Here is a 24,519-nt window from a genome sequence, read left to right on the forward strand (position 1 = left end):
AGGCTTTAGGGTAATGAAGTTGAGGGGAGGAGGGAAGAACAATACTAGAATTGCAATAAATCCTAAGTGAAAAATCTGGTTTAGTTGGGAGTTTTAGGTCTTTTTTTTTTTTTAATGACATTTTAAAAGCCCTTGGTATCAAATAGCATCTGGATATGTAAATCAGTTAATATATTCTAAGACTTTAGTGCTAAAGATTTTCATGATTGTGATCCATATGTGAAACCCAATTTATTAAGACAATGTAAAACTAAATGAAAGCTATATACTCATCTAAAAAAGGATGCTACATTTTGCAATAAGATGTATTTCCAGGCTAAGACTTTTTCCTTCAAGAAAAGTAGAATTTAAAGGTTAAGCTTCTAACCAACTAGCAAAATTTACTTTCAACATTTCATTTATTTCAAAATCGATTTTATTGCAGCCAAAACAGTGGAATTAACTGTACATAATAAACTATTATATATATATACACATTTTAAGTTATAGGGAATAAAGTTTATTTTGGCAGATAGTGTTAAACAAAATTAAAGTTGCATACATTAGTAACATAACTCAACATCCTTAATTTGGTATAAGTGTGACATTTTCCTGTTTTCCTGTGTTCTGCTAAATCACCATAACCTAAACTGCTTTATAAAACTGATATGTTGAAATTTAGCTTTACTGTTTTCGCTTACGCTCTGATTCCAAACAAAACTTTTCATAAGCTTCTTCTATCTCTGGGTCCATCTCATCATCAATATCATCCAAGTATCTATGAAAGAAATGAATAGTCACAATTTTAATGTTTTTCAATTCAGAAATATCTAAGATGCTAAGCCACACACAAAAAAATATGGTGATATAACTTTCTTAGGGTGTTACAGAATACAAGCACTTTTCGGAATTACATACGTGTCAGTACTCAGACAACCAACCAATCTGAGGAGTCACATTTTACACTGGATTCTAAGTCTGAAGTTCGAAGTTAAGCTTCTGTTATACTTTTAGGCATGTTAAATTTTAAGTTTTATTTAAGTTATCTCTTTTAAGTTCATTTAAGTTATTATGTGAGGCTCACCCACAACCCCAAGATCAAGAGTCACAAGCTCTTCTGGACTGAGCAGTCAGGTGCCCCGACATATGTTAAAATTCTTAACCTACCCTAAAAGTTAATTCAAATTCCTGACATAAATTTGGGAGCTCAAGGTATTATTTTCATCAATTTACCTTAATCACTCTATAACTAGAACATAATTTCAGATATGGCATTTACCTCTACTAATGCAATATTTTATGTTTACTTAAGATCAGAAATGGCATTCCTGAAATGACCATTTAGTCACATTCCCATTTATTTGGAATAGCTTTCGTAACAGGCAGCTACCTTCAAAATCCTCTCTCAGAATTTTTCAACTATTGGATAGTGTAAAATGATGACAAAGCCTTCCACAGTTAAGTATGGGTGTAAAAATTTAAAGCATTCATTAAGGATTTAACATCTTCTTACTGACTACTCATAGCCATCTTAAAAAGGGGTACTTTTTAAGGGGTACTTAAAAAGTAGGGGTACTACTATCATGTCCATTCTTTTCAAGTAATCTCTATGCCCAAAATGGGGCTCAACTCACAACCCTGAGATCAAAAGTCACATGCTTTACTTACTGTGCCAGCCAGGTACTCCTATCATCTTCATTTTAGAGATAAAAGATTCTGGGAGGATGCTAAATACTGTAAGATTTGGGTTAAGTATGTGGCATAGCCAGAATCTGATTCCAAATCTTTTCCCTTTTTTTTTTTTAAATTTTTATTTTTTATTTATGATAGTCAGAGAGAGAGAGAGAGAGAGAGAGAGAGAGAGAGAGAGAGAGAGAGGCAGAGACATAGGCAGAGGGAGAAGCAGGCTCCATGCACAGGGAGCCTGATGTGGGATTCGATCCCGGGTCTCCAGGATCACGCCCTGGGCCAAAGGCAGGCGCCAAACTGCTGCGCCACCCAGGGATCCCCTCTTTTCCCTTTTCTACACTTTTCCTCTACAACATGCTGTGTATGTCTCTTTACCCCACAACAATCCTTTCCACCTACATGTGTGACTAAACAAATCTTGCCAATCCTATCAACTGCTGATGGTCTTTTTGTTGTTCTCTCTCCATTTCCCGTACAAGGCCATATGTTGAAATGGCCACAAGTCTATCAGGGCAAGAGCATGTAATGTTTACCAAGCAAAACTTTAGAGGACAACCTGAAATTCAAGGTCAAAAACAGTCTGAACTTCCAGTGGTATACCCAGCAGGGTTGAACCTTTTTCTTAATTGTGTTTGAGTTCTTACATCCCTGTATTTTTTTTTAATTAAACTACTATGTAAAAATATGGTAACATCAGAGGATCGCAAACAGACTTATAAATATCACTAGATGGAGGAGATAATAAAAGTGGTTCACTTTTTTAACTTACAACATACAGGAGATGAGACATAAAAATTAAGTCAGATTTAATTTATTCCCTCCTCCACTAAAGAAGAGGAGAACCTGAGTAACTGGCCCAAATTCATATAAACTACTAAGAGCTGGAACTAAACCTCATGGGTTCTTGGTTCTTCTGTAAGCCAAAGTAATCTGATAAGGGAGTAACAAAGATTTTATTACAAAGAATGGCAGGTAGGGATTGAGCTATGTGAAGAGGACTATAACTTACACATTCCCATCAGTCCAAACACTTATCGAGTTACCTACGTTCTCTTTAATCTTAATTCATCCTTTAAATAGCTAAGATCTGAGTCTTACTCTGTGCCAGGAGATGGTTCTAAGTATATATGTATTCTCATTTAGTTTTTTTTTTTTTCCTTTAGTTCTTAAAAAGAACTCAAGGAAGGGTCTACTATTTCTAATTTTCCAGATGAAAAAACAGGCATAGAATTTGCCTTAGATCTTCCAATATTAGAGCTGAATTGAATCTATTTTACAAAACTATGCTTGACTATAGTTTATCCCCAAGTAGTATGACTTGACTACTTTAGTTTTTCCCCTTCAAACATGTACATTTTCAGAATCATAGTTTGTGTTTTCTAATATAATTTCCTGAAAATATTTGGGAAGTATTACATATGTAATATGTAATATGTGTTACATATGTAACGTTGTAACACCCTCAAATAAAAATATGCATTCTTCATCTACCCTTTTCTAATATTAAACTCCATCTACAAACTATGGCCACAGAAATATCACAAAGTTAATAGCTAAAAATAACTTACGGATCACCAGCCCCTGATAAATCTGTCCCATTTTCTTCATAATCTGGAAAAAAGTCTTCTCTTTCAAGTAACTCTTGATATTTCTCTTGGTAATCTATAAAAAAGTTTTAATAATTAAATGCCGACAAAAGTCATAAAATGGACATTAAAGTCATAAAAATTCTTTGATATTAGTTTTCATTTAAGTAGATCCATTGTTTAAATAGCACTAAGCTTCCAGTTGCATATTTAATAACATTTACAAAACTTATATTCCAACGGGCTTGCTTTTGCCACCTGCATGCTCATAAATCTTCACTGTAATATTCTTCTGATTATATGTTGTAAATAAAGCCACTGTTAATATGCCAGAGTACATGTCACAGCCAATGTATATGCTGCTTATTCTCTCTGCTGCTTCTTTCCGTAAGACAAAATATTGGTTATATAACTTATTGGCAAAGAACATGTTCTTCCATATTCCTGTTCTTCCTTCCACAAGGAAGGATTTTAATCAAATAGCCTGGCCTCTAGCTCCCCTTACTCTTTCCTGAGGAAGTAAAGTGAGCTAGCAGCTAAGAGCCACTGGCCCATGCTTCTCAATTATATTAGCTAACCCAGCAAAGGTTCTGAACACAGGGGATTTTTTCTTTCCTCAGAGACAGCTGGAAAGTAGCTACCTGATAAATGTTTTAGCTATACGAACTTTCCCTTGGTTGGGTTCTTCCAAGGCGATACAGGTAATATTATAGCTCTCCATCTGCCAGCTGTCTTAGGCAGAGTTACTGAGTATCTTTTAAGATTCGCATGTCTGTACAGAGTACTTATCTCTGAATAATAAAACAGATCATGTGCATTAAAAAGTAGTTACCTTAAAATAGGATTCTTGTGAACAACAGCTACCTCAGATTTCAGTAAGATAATGTAATTACATTAAACCATATTTTCCCCAGGATTGCCAGTCTCTATAAAACTAATTCCAGGTTAAGGGGTTGGTGATATTCTGACATCCAATTTTGGCAATTTGGAGACAGTATTAATCATAGAACCTTCCTGCAACAAATACATGAGGTAACAGACAAAAGAAACATTCTTTTAAATGCACAGATGAGTTCACAAAGAAAGCCAAGTTACCTCATGACTAATAAGGGCACTAAAAACCATATGTACCTACTACAGCCAGGAGGCTGGCAGAACACACGACTTAGTAACCAAGGGACTTGGATTTAAAAACCCACAGAAGGGATCCCTGGGTGGCGCAGCGGTTTGGCGCCTGCCTTTGGCCCAGGGCGTGATCCTGGAGACCCGGGATCGAATCCCACGTCGGGCTCCTGGTGCATGGGGCCTGCTTCTCCCTCTGCCTGTGTCTCTGCCTCTCTCTCTCTCTCTCTCTCTCTCTCTCTGTGACTATCATAAATAAATAAATTAATTAATTAATTAAAAAAAAAACCCCACAGATCAGAAAGCAAGGTCTTGACCCCATGTGAAATGGAGATGGAATTCAGGCCCAAGCCCATTTCTCCCTACAAACCCAGGACCTTCAAAGGGTGGATATCTCAAGCAAAAGATGGACCAGGAAAAAAAAAAAATGGAAAATACTCTGGTGGCAAAGAGACAGCAAAGAAGCCTGTTGGTCTCTTCTGGATTTGGAGTGGAAACAGAAGTACTCTGAAGAAACTGGATCCTCAGAGAAATTTGTAACAATGGGCCTGCTCCTCAGATTTCTACTCCCCACATATAAAAACTTGTTCCAAAATCAGCTTTACCCCTGTGACTCCTTGGAGGTACAGATGTTACTACAAACCAAGGCATAAGGACTCTTCATGGAAAAAAACAAAAACAGCAGTTAAAACAGGAGAACAGTCATAAAGGGCCATAATATAATTTCAAATGGTTTAGAAAAGAGTATGGACAGAACAAGTGATCAAATAGAATAAACATTAATAGGTACATCTGAATAATGAGTGTTCTTTGTACAATTTTTACTTTTGCAACTTTTCTGTAAGTTTGAAATCTTTCCCCCCAAAAAACGTTTTAAGAGCATTAAATATCAGATTGCAGTAAATTTTATGTGATAATCAAAAGTAAAAGCAGGGTTAGGATTAAAGGATAGGACAAAAATGTGAAACAAAAATAAGCATGTTTAGAATGAGGGGGAAAAAAGGACTTAAAATTTTAAAGATCAAGATACTTTGAACAAAACGCAGGAACGAAATTTAAAAATTAAATTTCTATAAACAAAATTATCACCAGAAAGACCAATAGGTCAAACAAGTAAGACACAGATGCAGAACAAAGAACCAAAATGATATAGGGTAACTTTGAAAAATAAGAAAATCTGTCTTACCAGACATGGCAAGATTTAAAGTAAAGCAGTAATTAAGACCTGAGTTGGTATTCAGACAGACAAAAGATCCACATGCACAGACACAGGGATAAGATACAAGTTTATAGAGAGGGACACCATACACATCAGAGGGACATTTTACTTAGGAGAGAGAATGGATAACACCTGTTGCTGAGAAAAGAGGACATGGAAGAAACACTTAATTCCTACTACATCCCTCATAAAAATTAGCCAGATGGATAAAGACCTAAATATAAAAAGCAAAGAAGACCTTTAGAAGTAAATGGAATTTGACAGTAATAAGAAAACTTTCTTAGCCACAGAGAGCTCCAGGAACAAAACAGATAGACTGACAGGAAAACTCAAAGCTTCTATAGGACAAGACAAACAGAATGGAAAGAGAGCATATACTGGGAGAAGCACAGAGTCACTTTTCAGGTTATGTAAGGAATTACAAATCCATTAAGAGACAAATGATCCAAGAGAAGTATGGGCAGAGAACACAAACAGGCAATTCTTCAAAGGAAGAAAACAAATGTCAATGGAAACAGGAGAAGAAATTCATTGTGACTAGCAAGGAAATGAAAGTTTGCAATTTTGTACAAGCTAACTGACAACAATTAAGTCTGGTAGTAAGTGTTGCCAAGGATGAATAACAGGAACCCTCACATTCTGCTGGGGGCAGATTATATCTATATAATCATATCGGAAAGCAGGTAGGCAACACCTCGTGAAATAGAAGATGCACATAACACATCATGTAGCAACTGTATTTCTTCACCCTGAAGAAACTCCTACACGTGCACAAGGATGACTTAGGGACTGTATAGCACTGTCTACAGTACCGAGTGTGAACCACCCAAATACCCTGAAATCGGGGACCTAGAACCTGTGGTTTACTCTGAGTACAGTGTTACTCGGAATTTAAAATGAACCAAAGCGGGATGCCTGGGTGGCTCAGGCCTGATCCCAGATTTCTGGGATCGAGTCCCGCATCAGGCTCCTTGCAAAGAGCCTGCTTCTCCTCCCTCTGCCTGTGTGTCTCTGCCTCTCTATGTCTGTCATGAATAAATAAATCTTAATAAAATAAAATGAACCAAAGCTATATATACTCACATCAATATAGATAAATAGCAAAAACATTGAATAAAAAATAAGTTGCAAAAGATGTGCACAATAAGGTACCATTTAGGTTAATACTATGTATGATAATACACTGTATACAGACATATAGAAAGTAAAAAGACATCACACTGACCCCAACTTCTGGATGAATTACCATTACCTCTGGAAGGGAAGCAATGGAAGGACTGGCATTGGGGCTGAGCAATGGGTCCCAGGACAGAGTAGTTTACTAGTTATCTGTAGAGTCCTATTTAAGAACACCTGAAGTGTATATTAATATAGCAAAATGACATTGGTTTAACCTTGACAGTGAATCAAAAGATCAGTTTTCTGTGGTATATATATATTTTTAAGATTTTTGAAGATCTCCCTCCAAGGGAGCCAGGGCTCAATCCCACAAGAGATCACGAGCTGAGCCAAAACCAAGAGTCAAAAGGAAGACTAAGCCACCCAAGTACCCCATGTGTTTTTTATATTTTTTGAGTGTTTCATAATTTTAGGTTGTAAGATAAGCAGTCCTTTCCACCTCACAGGATAGTCAATACCTGCGATCCAGAGGAAACAAGTGGGAAGATCCCAACAATAAGCTGGTTTTAATTGTTATCAAATGGGAAAATTTCCTCTTGTTCATCCCGCAGTCTCATTTATCATAATTAAAGCAATCTTTCTACAAATGGCCCTTTTCTGGAAGGGGAAGTGTGTGGAGATTTAGATTTTAATTAACTCTGACCTACTGACATTTAATGAAACCCATTAATTCTCAGTATCTGCAAGGATCTACAGGAACAAATGTTGTACACTATGCAGTGAACTAGAACCATCTTTCCCTTCTATTTTAAGCTTACAGTATAAAAGTGGAATACTAGAATAAACATAAAAATGATTGCATTTAATTGCGGGATTCTTCCAACGCACTGTCAGGGTGACAAGATAATATACATGGAGTCGGACTTTCCATTTGAAGTGGTTCAAAGTGGTGGTCCCTGTGAAGAATATTCTATATGAAATAAACATTTAGCCTGTACCTTAGAACAACGTGCCCACCTCAAAAAGCTACAACCTCATACTGGCGAGCATATGGTTCTCTATAATTTACTAGCTGACCAAGAAACAGGGTAAAGCACCGTGAAACCAACCTACCTGGATCAGCCGCGGTGAAAGGAACACCATCAGAGGTATAAAATGTTGGTTCATTCTAAGATGAATCAAAGTGATACAAATATGTAATCATTTTAGAATTGTTTTAAAAGCATATTAATTAATGAAGCATGGCTGAGGTCACTCATCTGCATCTGATTATGCAAGAACAAGCAAAAAAACTAGTCTTCTAATAGCTATTTTCATTTCACTGGGAAAGTCTATGGTTTTCAGATTTCTATTCTATTCTCTCAAGTTCCCATGGCTATAACCCTGCTGTCTATTCTCGGTCACACTCGTGATGAATTGTTTTGTTGTGCACCGTGATTTAGCATTGTGTCAGCTGATTTTCACTTGTGTTCTCCTCTCCCCATCATTTTTAAAAGAATTTCCATGGCTGGAGTTATAGGAGCATTTCTCCACTGTTGTGCTGTGTTTGGTCATGTCAGGAGCTTCAGGCATCATTGGCCTGGTGATCACTTTTCTTAATTTACTACAACATGCAAAGTAAAAGTTTGAGATATAGGCCTCTGGTTATAAATTCTCTGCAAGGGCAGCCCAGGTGGCGCAGAGGTTTAGCGCCGCCTTCAGCCCAGGGCCTGATCCTGGAAACCCGGGGTCGAGTCCCATGTCGGGCTCCTTGCATGGAGCCTGCTTCTCCCTCTGCCTGTGTCTTTGCCTCTCTCTCTCTGTGTCTCTCATGAGTAAATAAAATATTTAAAAAAATAAAAAAATTCTCTGTAAGAACTTCTTCCCATAATCCCTACACTCAACTGAGTCCAAGCCTTATCAATTTCCCCCACCACCAGATGGATCTTTCTCTAGTCCACCCTTTCCTTAGAGGATTCCATATTTCTTCTCCTATTTACTTGGCCTGCTGGCTACCATGTAACCCTAAGCCAGTTGAAAGAGTTATTAGCATTAAACTCTGAGAATACTTTTTTTTTTTTTTTTTTTGGAGAATATCTTTACGTACCTCCTCTAGAAATTTCCAAAACTGGATCCAAGCAATAAACAAAACTTAAAATGTAAATGCTGGCATACCATAAAATAGTTAGGATCATTTTCCGGTGTTGCTTCTCTGTATGTTGAAGTTGCATGGACTCTACCCCAGTTACTTGACCGGAGTTCTACGAGCTTCAAGAGCATCTGTTTCACATCTCTGCAGACAGAAGTTGAAAAGGAGTTAAGTATATCTACCAAAGTGTTGTTAGATTCTAGAATACCAGACTCCTAAAACTTTGTTTCATAAATGTAATATGTACATCTAAGTGCTTTGATTTTTTAGACATTTCCTATACTGTTTTTTTTTAAAGCAGTCTTAAAATTTGTTCCATCTAACTGTGACTATATGGTTCATAAAGGCAGTACCTATCCAGCATTTTTAGACCTCCTACTGGAATTACAGTAGTATTTTACCCAAGAATTTATTGAACAATTTAAAGCTGGAATCATTTTACTTTCCAATAGACTCCCTCCCTATCTTAACACAGGAAAATCTTAACTTTTTCAATTTATAAACACAACTGAACAAAAAAGGCCAGGTGTGCAGAAGGATATGTAAAATAATATACCTTTAAAGAAAATACTTCTGTCAATTTGGAAGATTTCAATTCTTCTGATGGTAGCATATATAACACATTAAAAAACAACCCCCAGAGAAAAAGAAAGTGAGATCCACTGGTTAGCTACCCACCTGCTGCAATTTGCATCTAGGACAACATTTTCAATTCTCTGAATAATTTCTTCCATATCATTCTTTCCTTTCTCCTTCCAGGCATCTTCCAAAACTGACCCTGTCAACTAAAAAAGCAGGTATCAGTAAAATAAGGAATTCAATAAAGTACAGAAATTCTAAAAAGTATTGGTAGCAGTTCCAACATTCTTTGAACAAAATGAATTAAGTTAAATATTCCCAATTATTCTCCACCCTCTCATGAGATTTTCTCAGGAAATTTCTACACCCTCTGTTCTTTTTGACTGAGAGAACTAAAGCAGAACCTGAATCATGGGTTTTGTGTGTCAATGACTATAAGGTATATTCCCTGTGTGACTAAGTTTGGCTATAAAATTTTAATCAACATTTCACTTCTTGGGGATCCCTAGGTGGCTCAGCGGTATAGTGCCTGCCTTCAGCCCAGGGCGTGATCCTAGAGACCTGGGATCGAGTCCCACATCGGGCTCCCTGCATGGAGCCTGCTTCTCCCTCTGCCCGTGTCTCTGCCTCTCTCTCCCTCTGTGTATCTCATGAATAAATAAAATCTTAAAAAAAAATTCACTTCTTGAAATATGCATTATAGAAGCTCTGAATTAGAAAGAGATACAAACCTCAGGAAAAAGCGTTAAGGACATAACCAGTAATTCATAGAAACAAAGACTAAGAAACATGAAGAAATGCTTAAATTCACAAATGATCAGGAAAATGCAAAATGAGATTATCGTTTTTACTCATCATCCATGACAAAACAAACCAGGACTGATTATATCCATCACTGATAAGAATATGTGGGGAAAGTGGTGTACTCATTCACTGTTGGTAGGAATACACTTTGGTTTGGCATCTAGAAGGGAAAATTTGACATTACTTCTCAAAGTATACTATGCTCATTGACCTACCAAATCTATGTGTAGGAATTAAACTTACATAAACTGCACATATAGAAACAAAATTACTGAATAAACAGGTAAATCTTTTGTGTCATGCAAAAATCGAGGATCTTCATTAGATTAAAAAAAAAAGTCACAAAGAATGAGATTTTATGAGGGCACACATACGGACATGGGAAAGAAAGGAAATTTAGGAGATGGAGGTGAAAGATTTCCATTTTTTGCTTCTAAATTTGGATTCTCACATGAAAAAAACTAACCAACCAGTACAGGCATGCGTAGCTCAGTTGGTTAAGCATCGGAATCTTGGATTTTTGGCTCAGGTCATGATCTCAGCGTTGTGAGACTGAGCCCACGTTGGGCTCTGTGCTCATCCTGGAGTCTATTTTTCCCTCTCCCTCTGCCCCCACCCAACCCTCCATCCTGCTCTCGCATTCTCAAAAAAATAAGATACATACTGTTTTTCCAATATTTAAATTCAAGAGCAAAGCAAAATGTCAATATTTAACTTAAACAATCTTGAATTCACTGCATACTATATATACTTTCCTTCCTCTAAATCATATATGAATGGGTAGAAAAGTTAATTTTAAGTAAAACCTACCTTCAGTAATTTTACCGCACAAATTAAGTTGTCATCCATAGGATTAGAAAAGAGGGCATTCAGCAACTCCCGAAGACCAACCTGAAGAATATCTGCTCTTGTAACCTGTCCATTTGTTCCCTTGATCTTTTGGGGAAAAAAATGAAAAATAATTATGGCGAAATATTGCAACAGATAAATAAATGGTCTAACATGTTGGCAAAAATAAGTGTTCTAAGTTAAAACAAAAATCAGAAATGCTTTATCTTCAAGTGTAAAATAAGTTGGACTTATTTTACACATTTATAAGACCTCTACTACAATTACTAAGCCACAGGTAAAATTTTCCATTTATTACAAATAACATCTAGTCAGGATAATCTAAGCATCTTTTATAAATTACTGCTTCATAAAGCATTCTCTGGTCTATTAAGCTATCACCTTTTTGGGAATGTGCAGCACTATTACTCCTTTTATACATTTAAAAATACTGTTTTGCATCAGAATGGTCTAATACTATAGCTTAGACTGATTGGAGAAGAAGAGCTGTAGGCTTAGGAGCCATAACCTCATCTTTATACTCCCCACAGACATGGCATCATTAGGTCCAAATAAACACTCAACTGCATTTTTAACGTGATTCTTAATTTTCAGCATATTTTAGATGAATGCTTTTATTTTGGCTTATATAAAAGTTAAACTGGAAAAGATTAATGGAGAAATGTTTTTTTTAAAAATGAAGTCCATCCAGGGGCACCTGGCTGGCTCAGCTGGCAAAGCATGTAACTCCATCTCAGGATTGTGAGTTCAAGCTTCATGTTGGGCATGGTGCCTACTTCAAAGAAAAATTCAATGCCAAAAAAAAAAAAATTAAGTCCATCTGTGGGTAAAGAGGGATAGTAACTTAGGCACTAGATTGGACAGAGACCTTGTAGATGCACTGACAGCAAGATGCACATTTGATGGTGGATTCGTGGGTATTTTCAGTGGTGCTTACAATTAAATCTTCAAAGTTAAAGGAGGTATAACCTGTCTCTGGGATTAACTAGTCAAAGAAAAAAAAATCAGGCAAATCCATTACAAAGTAATATTTAGCACTTAGTTGCCTAAGTTGACATTACTTAGTATATTACCAATTTACAAACCTGTTTAGCTATAGACTTCAAACAAATGTATTTTATGTGGATGATTACTACATGAAATGGGACCAAGAAGAACAGTCCTGGGTGAATTAGGGTGGAAAGAACTCTAGTATTCTAGTGTCCCTCCCCCCAGCCTTTTAGCTCAAAGCTTTGTGTTTCTGCAGAGTAAGTTGCTTTTGAGCCACCATCTGAAAGTCAACATACAAAATGTGTGAATTCAAAAGGTATGATTAACTGTATTTCAAGAGCTTAAACTTGCACGGAAACCATAGCTTTCCAAAAATACAGAGTTTAAAATTCTCAGTAACTACTTCCAAACAGCCTCTGTACAAACAGGAGAAACAAACATTACAGATGGTTCCATTAGAATGCAGGCAGGCATTAGAGTGAGCAGCCACTGGTGTGTTATTTCTCTCTTTCACCCACCTTTTGTTTCACTTTACTGTTGTCCAAGGATAATGTAAATACAAATTCCGTATTAAAAAAATCAGTTTATGTTCCCAGGCTGTTAGTGCTTAAGAGAATTTCTCCTCACCTCCAGGTTAAGGTAAAGTTCTCCCAGGAAGAGGACAAACGCGTGGAATCGTTTCCGAGTCACTTCGTCCCCTTTTGCAGCTTGATCTTTAACTTCATATTCAGTTCGACATCTAATGAAGATATACCTTTTATAATCCCACAGTGATTTGTTTTTTGAACAAACAAGACCAGCTGTCGGGTTCGCTGTCCGCAAGCAATACAGAGACAAGTATGATGCACTAGTGCCCTGACTCTCCGGAGTAAAGGATGTTCCTGTCTTTTGTAGAGACCAGAACATGCATCATCTTTTCATACTAAGATTCCTAGTTTTAAGAAACTAATGGGTTTATTTTCAACTATTCTTATCAGATCAAGTTTGTAACCTGTTGAAGCAACAGAAGTTTCATTGCATACTGGCACCAAAAAGAAAATGCTTTGCTTTTGTCCTACAGGTTTTTCAAGGAAGCACTGTTTTACTCAAATTATCACTATAAATGTTCCACTCTGAATATATGAACTTTGAAACACATTTTTAGGAAATATAGAAATGGTCTCCAACTAAGCTGAAAATAAAATGTATTCTTATTAAAGTACATTATCCTTGTAATTTCCATTTTACAAATCAGAGAAAGGAAAAGTCTCCAACTCAGACTCACATAGAAACAAAGCTATTAGTTTGGTCTCAATATCCCAGAGACCAAAGGGGTCAAATAACTTAGTTTCCCCTGATTTATTATCCTGACTTGCTTGGCCCATCTGCCATTTCACAAAGTATCTAAAACAATCACCATAAACCTGTCATTGCCCATGTCAGTGAATTTTATTATCAGCTGTTATTAAAAATGATTTTTTTAGGGCAGCCTGGGTGGCTCAGGGGTTTAGTCCCGCCTTCAGCCCAGGGCGTGATCCCGGAGACCCGAGCTCGAGTCCCACATCGGGCTCCCTGTATGGAGCCTGCTTCTCCCTCTGCCTGTGTGTGTCTCTGCTTCTCTCTCCTCTGTGTTATAAATAAATAAATAAATAAATAAATAAATAAATAAATAAATAAATAAATAAATAAATAAATAAATAAATAAATAGTTTAAAAAATAATAAAAATGATTTTTTTAGATGTACTTTAAATGTTTATCAATTTGTCAATATTTTTTATCTTTATTAAGGTGGTAAAAAACTCTTGGAAAGTCATGTGTTTTGTAAAGCTGATTTTTGACAATTCTGTGAAAGATAAAGGGGGGTGGGGGGTCATGGAGATGTCTGGCTTCCATGTAGGAGGGACCAGTTTAGCTTGGCTTTGCAAAATAAATAAATACATATAATTAATTAATTAATGGAAAAAAGTAGTCACTGCTTACCAAGAATTTAACTTGGGTTAATCTGTGACTCAACCATAAATCCAAGATAATTTATACTATGTGGCCTATAGCTTATAACAAGCTATACTAAATCAACATTTTATTTGAGTCAGATATAGTAAGATATTTGTTACTGTCTAAACAATTTTTCATCAAAAATGTTGAGATATCTGTAAATGAAACACTCTGGCTAATACTGAAAAGGTTGAGTTAATTAATGCCAGTTTAGTTATCCAAGCACCTTATTGGCTACTCTCCTTTTATAACTTTGTAGGTAGGTAGTTTTGATGAAATGCCTGTTTTATAAGTGCAATGACTATTATACATTAAGATACATTAACACAAGTGCAAATGTAAATCCCTACCCCTCTATATCACTGATTATCTAGATGAAAAGAACTTACACCTCTAAACCTTTTTTAAGTGATAAATAGAATGGAATTAGATCATTCTAAAAAGTGGCATGGGAAAAACTAGTTCAACATGTGGCAATAAATTAGAACCTACTCAAACCAAAAGTACAAATGAACAAGTGATCTATGAACTATATAAGTGATCATTTTTAAGATCTTGGGAAATGAAAGGCCTTCTAAGCACAAAACCAAAGGCAGAGATCATTATAGAAAAAAAAAAGACTGCTATGTGGGACTGTAACTTTTTAATAGTATGTACAATGTACAATACCAGAATAGAAATAAGAATGGTCCACCCCACCTTCCCCTGCAACCTTCTATAACGTACAGTCTTTAGAAAAGAGGAAGGATCAAATTCTAGTATGTCAAGAAGTAGTTTTCCTTTAATTTCTTATATTCACACTGACCTTTGAAGCAGCAACTGGCGAAAGTTGCCACTCTGTGGGCTAATTGTCAGATGATGGGACAGGTAATTACAGAGGCGAGCTCCCATGTAAGAGAAATTTGGGATAGATGTGGCCTTTCAAAAAGAAAAAAAAAATTAGGACACAAATACATTGTTATTAATACAAATACTTAACAACAACATTCCAAAGAAAACCTTTCCACCTCTAGAACTGAACATGCTACACAAATGAACAAGTCTCACTTAGTTGTTAGGCATAAGGAAATTAAGTCTCCTCCCAACTTTATACCAAGAACAAAGGAAAAGGTTTAAGGCAAATTCTCCCCATCATTTACCTGAGATCACCAGAAAGCAAACAAACAGGACCGCTTTATACTAACCAATTTTTGTACAAGACGCGCATGTACCCAATTGGATAGTGCTAATTATGAATAGGAGTATTTGCCAAATAATTGTTCTGTGGTGTTTTTCAGGGATAGGTTGGCACAGACTTTGGCATCAAAGAGTCCAGAACAAGATTCTCAGGCCTGCATTGAGACCTTGGACATCATTCAACCTCCCTGGGTTTTCCGTTGGATTCCTAAAAGAGGTGATAAATAGTACCTGGTACAAGAGATTAATACTTAAAAGAATACTCCAAACACACCTGGGGTGAAGAAGAAATAAAGATAAGCTATTGCAAAATCTAAGACTGAATATATACTACATGAACTTTAATTGCAGTTTTTAAAGAACAGAGAACACAGTTCACTACCTAATATTGGGTAGCACGTTAAAAGGTTAAGAGACCCGACCAAGGTTACAAAGGTAGTAGCTAACCATAGAGTCTAGATATTACAAATGGTCAGTTGCCTCTCTGACCCTATGTTGCGTCTACTTACTAGCTGTGGTAACCTTAGACATGTCACTTAACCCGTTAAGATTATGTATAAAATAAAGGATAAGAGTAATACCTTCAACCATGGAGGATTAAACTAATTACATGTCAAGTGTTTAGCATTACCTATTATGAAGTACTTTGTAATTATTAGTCTTTTTATTTCTAATTATTTCCTTGCTTGGAAAAACAGATTGGTTTCTCCTGAGATCATTCATGGACATATATCTGTTACCACAGAAGACTTGAAATTCAAAAATCATCTTTTTCCCTGTTATAGGCATTGCTCGTTTTCCTTTAGTTTACTCTTAAAATAAATCACACAGATTAAAGACAGGAAGTTCTATAAGGCTTGTTATTAAAATTTCATATTTCCCCACTACACCTCAACTTCACTTCCATAGACAACCATTTTTAATTCTTTCAGCTGAAAAGTTTCCATTCTCTGTATTCCCATGCTCTGTGATTTCAGTTTAGACATTATTTCTTACTAGTTTCCCACCACAGACAAGGAATATCCAGCTTTCACCTTGGTTACACCCCCATTCCTCTCCACTATTTCCTAACCTTTCTGCCTACCAATATGGCCATAACCTGATTTGATTAGTTTTGTGTTTCCATTTACAGCTGGACCATGTAATATACAGGTTGCGCCTTGTTTGCACTGGAAACTTTGTTTTCCCCAGACTTAATTTTCTCTTTACTTACATCTCATTGACCCTTAAACTTAAAAGTTCCCCAATTTTCTTAATACAGTCAACCCAGCAACTATGCTCACCTATTCCAGTGAAGCCTGGCTATTGTCTTGGGATCTCCTCCCACCAACATCTAAACATTTAGCCATTCCTATAAAAGTCTGTTTTCTAGTTTCTAATCTTCATCTGTAGCTCAATTTCTCTTTTCAGTGAAGTACCTCCCTTCAGTAACCTCTCAAAAAGGGTTACAAACTGGCTACTCAGTGCAAAAAGATGTACAGAGTCTAGTTTGTTTTTGAGGTTTTTCAGGTGATCTTTTTTAGTCTCATTCCATTCTTGTAGAATCTCTGAAAGGCTCTAGGACAAAGTAAATCAGGGTGATTTTCAGCTTTCCCCACTGGCTTGGAATTCAATTTTAAGATCTGCCCACCTGCTTTCTAATCTCCAAAAACGGTACTTTTATCTTCTTTTCTCATCTTGGACCCTATAGGCTTCTGGCTTCTTAAAATCCCATCATTGTAGCAGTATTTGGGAAGGAATCAAAGTTGAACGTGTGTATTTAATTTTAGATCTTTTGTTTGTTCCCATTAATAAATTCCATCAATGAAATTTAAAAACTATTGGTGAATCTGTATTACAGACACAGAATACTGAAAGCCAAATAGGGATACATATATGAAGAACTGGCTTTGAGATAATCACAGAAATTGTAGTTTGTCATGTTACAGCCCTGAGGAACTAGAACCAGGCACAGCCTGTAAGAGCTGAAACTGAACAGAAATCAGAAAAGCATGAACAAGCAGAATTTCTCCACTTTCTTCTCCTATTCCTTTGCAATCCATTTAGAGGCCAAAAGTAGGTATCAGGACAAATGGAACAATTCTCGCCTCCTAAAATCTCAAGCATGTCCAGAAACCCAAGAACTGGCCAGGTAACATTGAGGGGTCCAGTAACTACCCAGAACAAGCTGTCAAAGTAGTCAAATGAAACACGTGGTAGGATGAAAATTAATGCCATCATAAATACCCTTCCACATATTCTAAGTTTGAGCTGCTCTTTCAGCAATACCTTCAAGAACACTTTATATTTCTAGTTATTTCCTACTGTTTTTGGTCAAACAGTGCCCTTAAACTTGTCTTCAAAATCCAGTGTTGTTTATTTCCCCCCGTGAAAATAGCATTAAAGTGTCATAGACCAATAAGCTGGAATCAAACCTAAACTTTTTGTGAACAATCTAGACAGACATTAGACTTAACAGAATTAAGATGTAAAACCTTGGAAATTTAAAATAAACAGAAGCATAAATAAGACTCCAGACAGTGTTTTGTAGTCTGGCTTTTTTTTTTTCCCCCTGACTCCTTTATGAGGGAAGAGAGTTCTCCCAGGACTTTTTTCTATCATATTCCAAAAGTGCTATATAACTTGATACCTAGGAGAAAAGAATTACACTCTTTTTCTATATTTTGTTAACTTTAGATCCTGTAAAAACAGAGGGGGATGGAAAAAAGGTATGATACTTACCTAGCCTTCCTCATAAATGCCCAACACCCCTTCCAACTGCCTGTGAAGAGCTTTGAATCTCCAATCTGGCTCGAGTCCTGGCTCTCCATACAACAGAGATGTGAAAGCTCCCATGAACCATGAAGAGTTAAGGAGCATGGAGGCCAATGAATGTGAATCTGGCCTCCCTGAAGGAGCCACCACCACCCTTGGGCTTCAAGGGAGCTACTGGATGATCACTTGTCCCATCAGCCAACCTACCTGTTGATAGATGAGTTCTACAAGTTCTTGCAAAGCATCATCTGTTGTAACCCAGCCATTCAGGGTCTCTGCAAACTGTTCAATTTCGGTTTCAAAACTGCCAGGCTGCTCTGTAAGATGATTCAAAAAATCCTGAACATACTCTGGTAGAGTGGGATAATCCTCACAACCATCTTCATAGGAATCCTATATAGATCAAAAGTTTAAAAAGAAAAAAAAAAGTTTAAGAAGTGTTTTAATCCATGCAACTGGCTAAATAAACCTTATTAAGGCAGTTTTTTTAAGTTTTTATATTTTTAAAGATTTTATTTGACAGAGCAAGAGAGCACAAGCAGGGCAAGCAGCAGAATAAGGAGGAGAAGCAGGCTCCCCAATGAGCAGGGAGCCCATGCGGGGCTCAATCCAGGACTCTGGGATCACTAAGCTGAAGGCAGACCTTCACTGACTGAGCCACCCAGGTGCCCTAAGGCAGCTTTAAGTTGAGAAGTCTCTAGCACAAATGATCCTTTACATGAGAAAATTTGTTCTTTTTCCTCAAAAAAAATTAAGCCCAATGAATCATTCTTTGTTAGCCAACAGCCATAGTGTTACATTATTATTCTATTATAGCAGGACTCCATCTAACTGGGTAGGATATTATCTTCTCATCCTGGCAGATATACCAGACAACTGAGAAAATTTACACTGATATTTCACTGTAATACTAACATCAAAATTAAGATTTTGATTTATGGATACATTTATGGAATATGTGGTAAGGAAGAAGGAGCTAGGGATAACAGAAAAAAGAATGGCCATAGGTAGCAACTGTTGAGGCCATGAGGATTCATTATACCCTTCTTCATACTCTTAGTTTTTTGATAATTTAAAAATTTATTGGAGGGGTGAAGCTAGTAAGGTTTATCATCTGTTAATCCCCAAGGACAGGAAAATATATATATAGTTAAATGACCAGAAAACTTCATGATAATATGCTGTGGCACACTTTGGCTGCCATATCCATGGCAATCTAGCCAGCCTTGATTGTAGTAAGTTTCCAACTCATGTTCTACCACTATTACCTTTGGTAGTTCCCAATCTTTTAATTATTGGCTAGAGGCTGAACAGAGGGAGTACTGCAAAAGATATCAGATCAGATTATCAATTCCTAGACTTGCAATGCCTGGAATACTAACCAAAGCATTCTGAAATTTACTTAACAGCTATGACCTATAGGATTCCCCCCCCCAATATAATTATTATAATTATATTGCTGATTAAATTTACCCTTTTCCAAAAGGAGTCAAATGAGAAACTACATGAAAGAATTATGACAATATATATAGTTATAACATATGACCATTTTATGAAGGGGCTAATAAGTTCTAAAGCCAGTGACTACATAAAGAAAAAATAATCACACCCAGTCCAAACTCTCTTTTGGAAAGCTCCATGTTGAAGGTGAACATATAGTCTTAGTAAAGACTAATAAAGCCAGTTGGTTCTCTACCGTTGGTACTGACCACCATTTTTTTCAGCTGACCACAACTTAGAGACCATGTTACATATTTTTAAATGTATTTCCAGATATTAAAGTGATACTACTTAACACGACTGGCAGCATGTGCTATCAGAGGTGCTAAGGCAATAAGACTAACTTTAGGAATAGCAGATTCACGGGCCCATATTATGCTCACAGTATTTGTGGAGCAGAACAGGTAAACAGATGAAATGCTGGAGCTCAAAACTAAATCCAAATTAAATGACTTCACTCTACGGGTGCCTGGCTGGCTCAGTTGGTAGAGCAAGTGACTCAATCTCAGGGTCATGGGTTTAAGCCCCAACTAACTACAGAAATTACTTGAAAATAATTCAAAAATGACTCTAAAATAAATTGATGAAATTCAAACTTATTCATTATGAACATTACAGCTGTATGATGAGAATTAAATAAGTTAATAAGTAAATGTCTCTGGCCCTGCGACCAGCACATAGTAAGGCATTAAGTAAGCAAATTTTTACATTTCTGGGAAAATACTAAAACGTATTCCAAGTGCCATGGCCACGTTCTCTCTCTCTCTCAAGATTTTATTTATTTATTCATGAGAGATACAGAGAGAAAGAGAGGCAGAGACACAGGCAGAGGGAGAAGCAGGCTCCATGTGGGAGCCTGACACGGGACTCGATCCTGGGTCTCCAGGATCATGCCCTGGGTTGAAGGCGACGCTAAACTGCTGAGCCACCCAGGCTGCCCACGGCCATGTTCTTATACCTAAAGGATTATACCTAAAAGTATCTAAAGAACAGAATGATTAAAAAACCATACTTCTTGGTATGTAGGAGGATAACCCTACATGGCTAATAGCCATCAGTTGCACATAAAATAGGTGAAAGACACTTAAGAGCTCTGCAAGGCTGTCTCAACTCCAAAAAACTTTGAGGTAAACATTGCTATTCCCCTTGCAAACTAAGAAATGAGCATAGAGAAGTCACTTTGGTTACTCATTCAAAACTGTCTGTTGAGTGCCTATTAAGTACCAAATACTGTTCTAGGTACTGGGGATACAGTTTTGGCATGAATAAAGGAGACAAAGTCCTCCTCCAGTGGAGCTTATCATCCATCACAGAAGACATCATTTAGAAGTTAGGATATACTATGAAAAAAAAAAGGGGGGGGCGGTGCTAAACTAATGCAACACGATATGTTAACTTCAGAATTCTTCTCATTGTTTTCTGGTTGTCTTTTTTTTTTTTTTTTAATTCCAGTACGATTAATGTCTGAGACAGAAAGAAAACCAAAAAAACCCAGCCATACAAATATCTGAGGAGAGATAGTCTATGTAGTAGGTTCAATCAGTATGTAGGCCCCAAAAAGAAGAGCTTACCTGACACCTTTGAGAAGGAAAAACCAGAAGGAGAAACTGAGGATGGGGCAATAGCTAACAAGATCAAGGAGCCAGACGGGGAAATGGTAAGGTAGGGTCTTGGGGACTATAGGGAGACTGGCTTGAAAGCCAGTGGAAAAACCATCAGGCAAAGGCACAGCAGGTAGGAACAAGGAAGGACCATGTACCAACTTAATTTGTGCAGTCACACAGAAGTGAGCACAGAACCCTGCACTTCTAACCTCTAGGCTATACTCCCAAGTGACAAAGGATCATAACCCAACCTTGACATAGGTACAAGAATATTCAGTGCCAAAAATCCATCTATCAACAAAGAATGGGTTAACTATACTACCTCATACCCATGTAATGCATCATATAGCCACCTAACAAGATATATTTACATCAATACAGAAATCACCAATATGTTAAAAGAACATAGAATCCTATTTTAGTACAGTTTAATTTTAAGAGATTTAGAGACAACAAAAATCTCTGGAAAGATAGACAAGGAACAGTAGTTAGTTGTGGAGTAAATACTCATTATGAATATTGACCGTTTTTTAATAAAATTGTAAAGCCAGTTAAGCATTATAAAAGCATACATTAAATACACTTCAATATTAGCCAAGTAATGTAAGTTTTAAAAACCAGTTTTTGATATCTAGAGTATTACAGGCTTACAGTATCCTATTAATGGTAAAGAGGAAGGAACACTACAGGTTGCAGCTGAAGGTATTAATTTTGATTTCTATCGAATGTCATTCACCATGGCAAAAATAGGTTGGAATACTGATTTCCAATCTTCTCAATAAAATTAACATTCTTAAGGGGATCCCTGGGTGGCTCAGCGGTTTGGCGCCTGCCTTTGGCCCAGGGCGCGGTCCTGGAGTCCCGGGATTGAGTCCCACGTTGGGCTCCAGGCATAGAGCCTACTTCTCCCTCCTCCTGTCTCTGCCCCCGCCCCCATCACGAATAAGTAAATAAATAACTCTTTAAAAAAAAAAATTAACACTCTTAAGAAAATTTGAAGTCTTGGGGGCACCTGGGTGGCTCAGCTGGTTAAGCATCACTCTTTGATTTTGGCTCCGGTCATGATCTCAGGGTTATGAGACAGAGCTCCATGTTGGAATCTACCCAAATTCTCTTTCTCCCTCTCTCCCTCCTCTGGACCACCCCCTGCACGCCGCAACCCCGCCCCCCCCCCCCCCGCACATGCACACATGCACTCACTAAAATAAATTTAAGAAAAAAAAATTAAAGTCTGAAAGTAAAAAAAGGAAAGTAAAACTGCTCTGATTATAAGCATTACAGGGGATTAATCAAGGAGGTGCTTAGCTGGCTCAGTAGGTACAGCAGGTAACTGGATCTCAGGGTTCTGAGTTCAAGCCTCATGTTGGGTGTAGAGATTGCCAAAAATAAACTACTACAGGGGACTGATCAGAGCCTGTTGTTTCAAGCAAAAAAGGAAGCACAGCATATTGTGGACAGATGAACATGTTTGCATTATTTCTCTAGTACAGATTTTTTTAAAGTACAAATTTCATCAGTCTTCAAAGTGGAGTTTGATGGCTCGCAAGCTGAGGAATATTTACAATTTTAGGTATTTTTCTTCAAAATTCTGACAGGACTTTAAGAGGGGCATCAATTAGAAAATGCACTTTTTCAAAGAAGATACTCAATGTATTGCTAGAGATAAAACCCTAATCCAAAGCAGCAGGAAAAAAGGAAACTGATCAGACAATTAAATGGTGGAATAGTCAAGACTACTTTAGTTAACTGAAGGTGCAAGGGTGTGAAAGAAATGGGAGTCGATATACCATTTTTAGCCCAAACAGCTCCTTAGAATAAAATAAGAGGTTTGCGGAAAATAAATTCTTTTTTATACTTCAGTTTCAACGTGAGATCCTCATGAGCAAGTCAAAACAAATGGAAACACAAGCCAGGAGTTCAGAGGAAGAATTAAATTTCAGATATCAGCAGATAGGTAGGCAACGGTCAAATTCTAGGCAATTGGTAGGATCACTAAGACAGGTAATAAAATGGAAAAAAGGGAAACCTTAGGACGACAGTCTGAGGGAAGAAGGAATGATCTAGAAGTTGGAAGGAAAAAGTACTGCCACAATCCCCAAAGGAACAAGTAAGGAGGTGCTCATAGAAGCAAGCACTACAGAATAATTTTACACGGTGAAATCAGAAAGAACAACGGTTGCAGTCCTGGGAGTGAAAAACTATGCACAGAGAGGAAAACTAAGAGGAGTATCTTAAATACTCAGTTCTTATAAAAATAAGAGAAACTGCTAAAAGGCTGAAAAAGTACCCCTGGTCCCTAGCACAGGACCGGACCTGACACACTGGGACTTGTTAAATTATAGAGATCATACTGTCGTTAAAATCTACTAGGATGACAGTTAAAAGGACAATAGATTTTCAGACCCAAAGAGCGCCAGTAAAGGCCACAAAAATAGTATTTCAATTAGGGGGGGTGGAATCAGCCAGCAGAGGTCTGAACAGTGAGAAGTAAAATACTACTAACAGAATACATGCTGGAGACTATCACTATTGAAAGGTGAAGACAAACAGGCAGTAACTTCAGGGGAATGTTCTTGGAAAAAAGCTGGGACTGTGTGTGTTGGGGGAATTTCTGCCTCTTAATAAATGCTTTATGAAATCCTCTGTAGAATTTTTGGTTCTTGTAGTGAGCTGTGATTAAATATTCATGATGTAATGGTTTACCAGAGAAGCAACAGCCAGGAGTAGTAGATACAGCAACTCCCTGCTATGAAGGCACTGGAAGCAAATTCTAGCAGTGGGATTAAAGGAAGGACTCCAAGACAAGAGGGTTCAGAATTCTGAAAGGGTTAAGAAAGCACAACAAAAGACTATCATAAAGGCTTTTTAGAAAAAAAAGCATGAACTCTGGGGGCACCTGGGTGGTGCAGTCGGTTAAGCAGCTAGCTCTTGGTTTCAGCTCGGGTCCTGAGGTCTAGGTGGGGGGACTGAGCCCTGCGTTGGGCTCTGTGCTCAGTGAAGAGTCTGCTTGGGATTTTCTCCTTCTGCCCCTCTACCCTGCACTCACTCTCCACACTCTTAAATAAATCCTTGGCGGGGGGTGTAAGGAAGCAAAGCATGAACTCTTGAGAACAGACCCAGCTCAAAAACACCCAGATTTTTCTCACATATAAAAGCAGACCTATGGCATTTTTGTCCATTTTGTTCACTGCTGTATCCCGTGCTTGACTCACAGTAAATATCCAACTATCTGTTGAACGAGTGAGTGGATACAGCGAATTTTGGATTCTGGCTACTATACAGAAGAAAAGTTTCCCCTCGCAACAAGACCTACTCCTAAGAGTCAAGGAACAAGCAAGGATGCTGCTATTCTGGGACCAAGCAAACAGAAAAATGCTTACCACTGACAAGGTAAAGGGTAAATGAGTAGACTAGAGCAGGGGTAGTAAGCTTGAAGGATTACAGAA

The 24,519-nt window shown here is 37.3% G+C and overlaps 1 protein-coding gene across 4 annotated transcripts in view; it reads right to left on the reverse strand.

Moving 5' to 3' along the window:
• Positions 1-483: 483 nt before the first annotated feature.
• Positions 484-24,519, reverse strand: part of PAIP1 (poly(A) binding protein interacting protein 1) — a 28,487-nt gene continuing 4,451 nt past the window's right edge. For all 4 annotated transcript variants that reach the window (XM_055325267.1, XM_055325266.1, XM_055325265.1 and 1 more), the window contains exons 3-11: positions 18,177-18,362; positions 14,845-14,957; positions 12,692-12,803; positions 11,036-11,161; positions 9,521-9,627; positions 8,869-8,986; positions 7,828-7,882; positions 3,237-3,330; positions 484-757 (exon numbers count right to left, since the gene is read on the reverse strand). In XM_055325267.1, the coding sequence (XP_055181242.1) occupies positions 664-757; positions 3,237-3,330; positions 7,828-7,882; positions 8,869-8,986; positions 9,521-9,627; positions 11,036-11,161; positions 12,692-12,803; positions 14,845-14,957; positions 18,177-18,362 (1,005 nt within the window). In that variant the 3' untranslated portion in view covers positions 484-663. The remainder of the gene's footprint in view (positions 758-3,236; positions 3,331-7,827; positions 7,883-8,868; positions 8,987-9,520; positions 9,628-11,035; positions 11,162-12,691; positions 12,804-14,844; positions 14,958-18,176; positions 18,363-24,519) is intronic.

This window comes from Nyctereutes procyonoides, unplaced genomic scaffold (assembly GCF_905146905.1).
Source record: "Nyctereutes procyonoides isolate TBG_1078 unplaced genomic scaffold, NYPRO_anot_genome, whole genome shotgun sequence".
Lineage (NCBI taxonomy): Eukaryota > Metazoa > Chordata > Mammalia > Carnivora > Canidae > Nyctereutes > Nyctereutes procyonoides.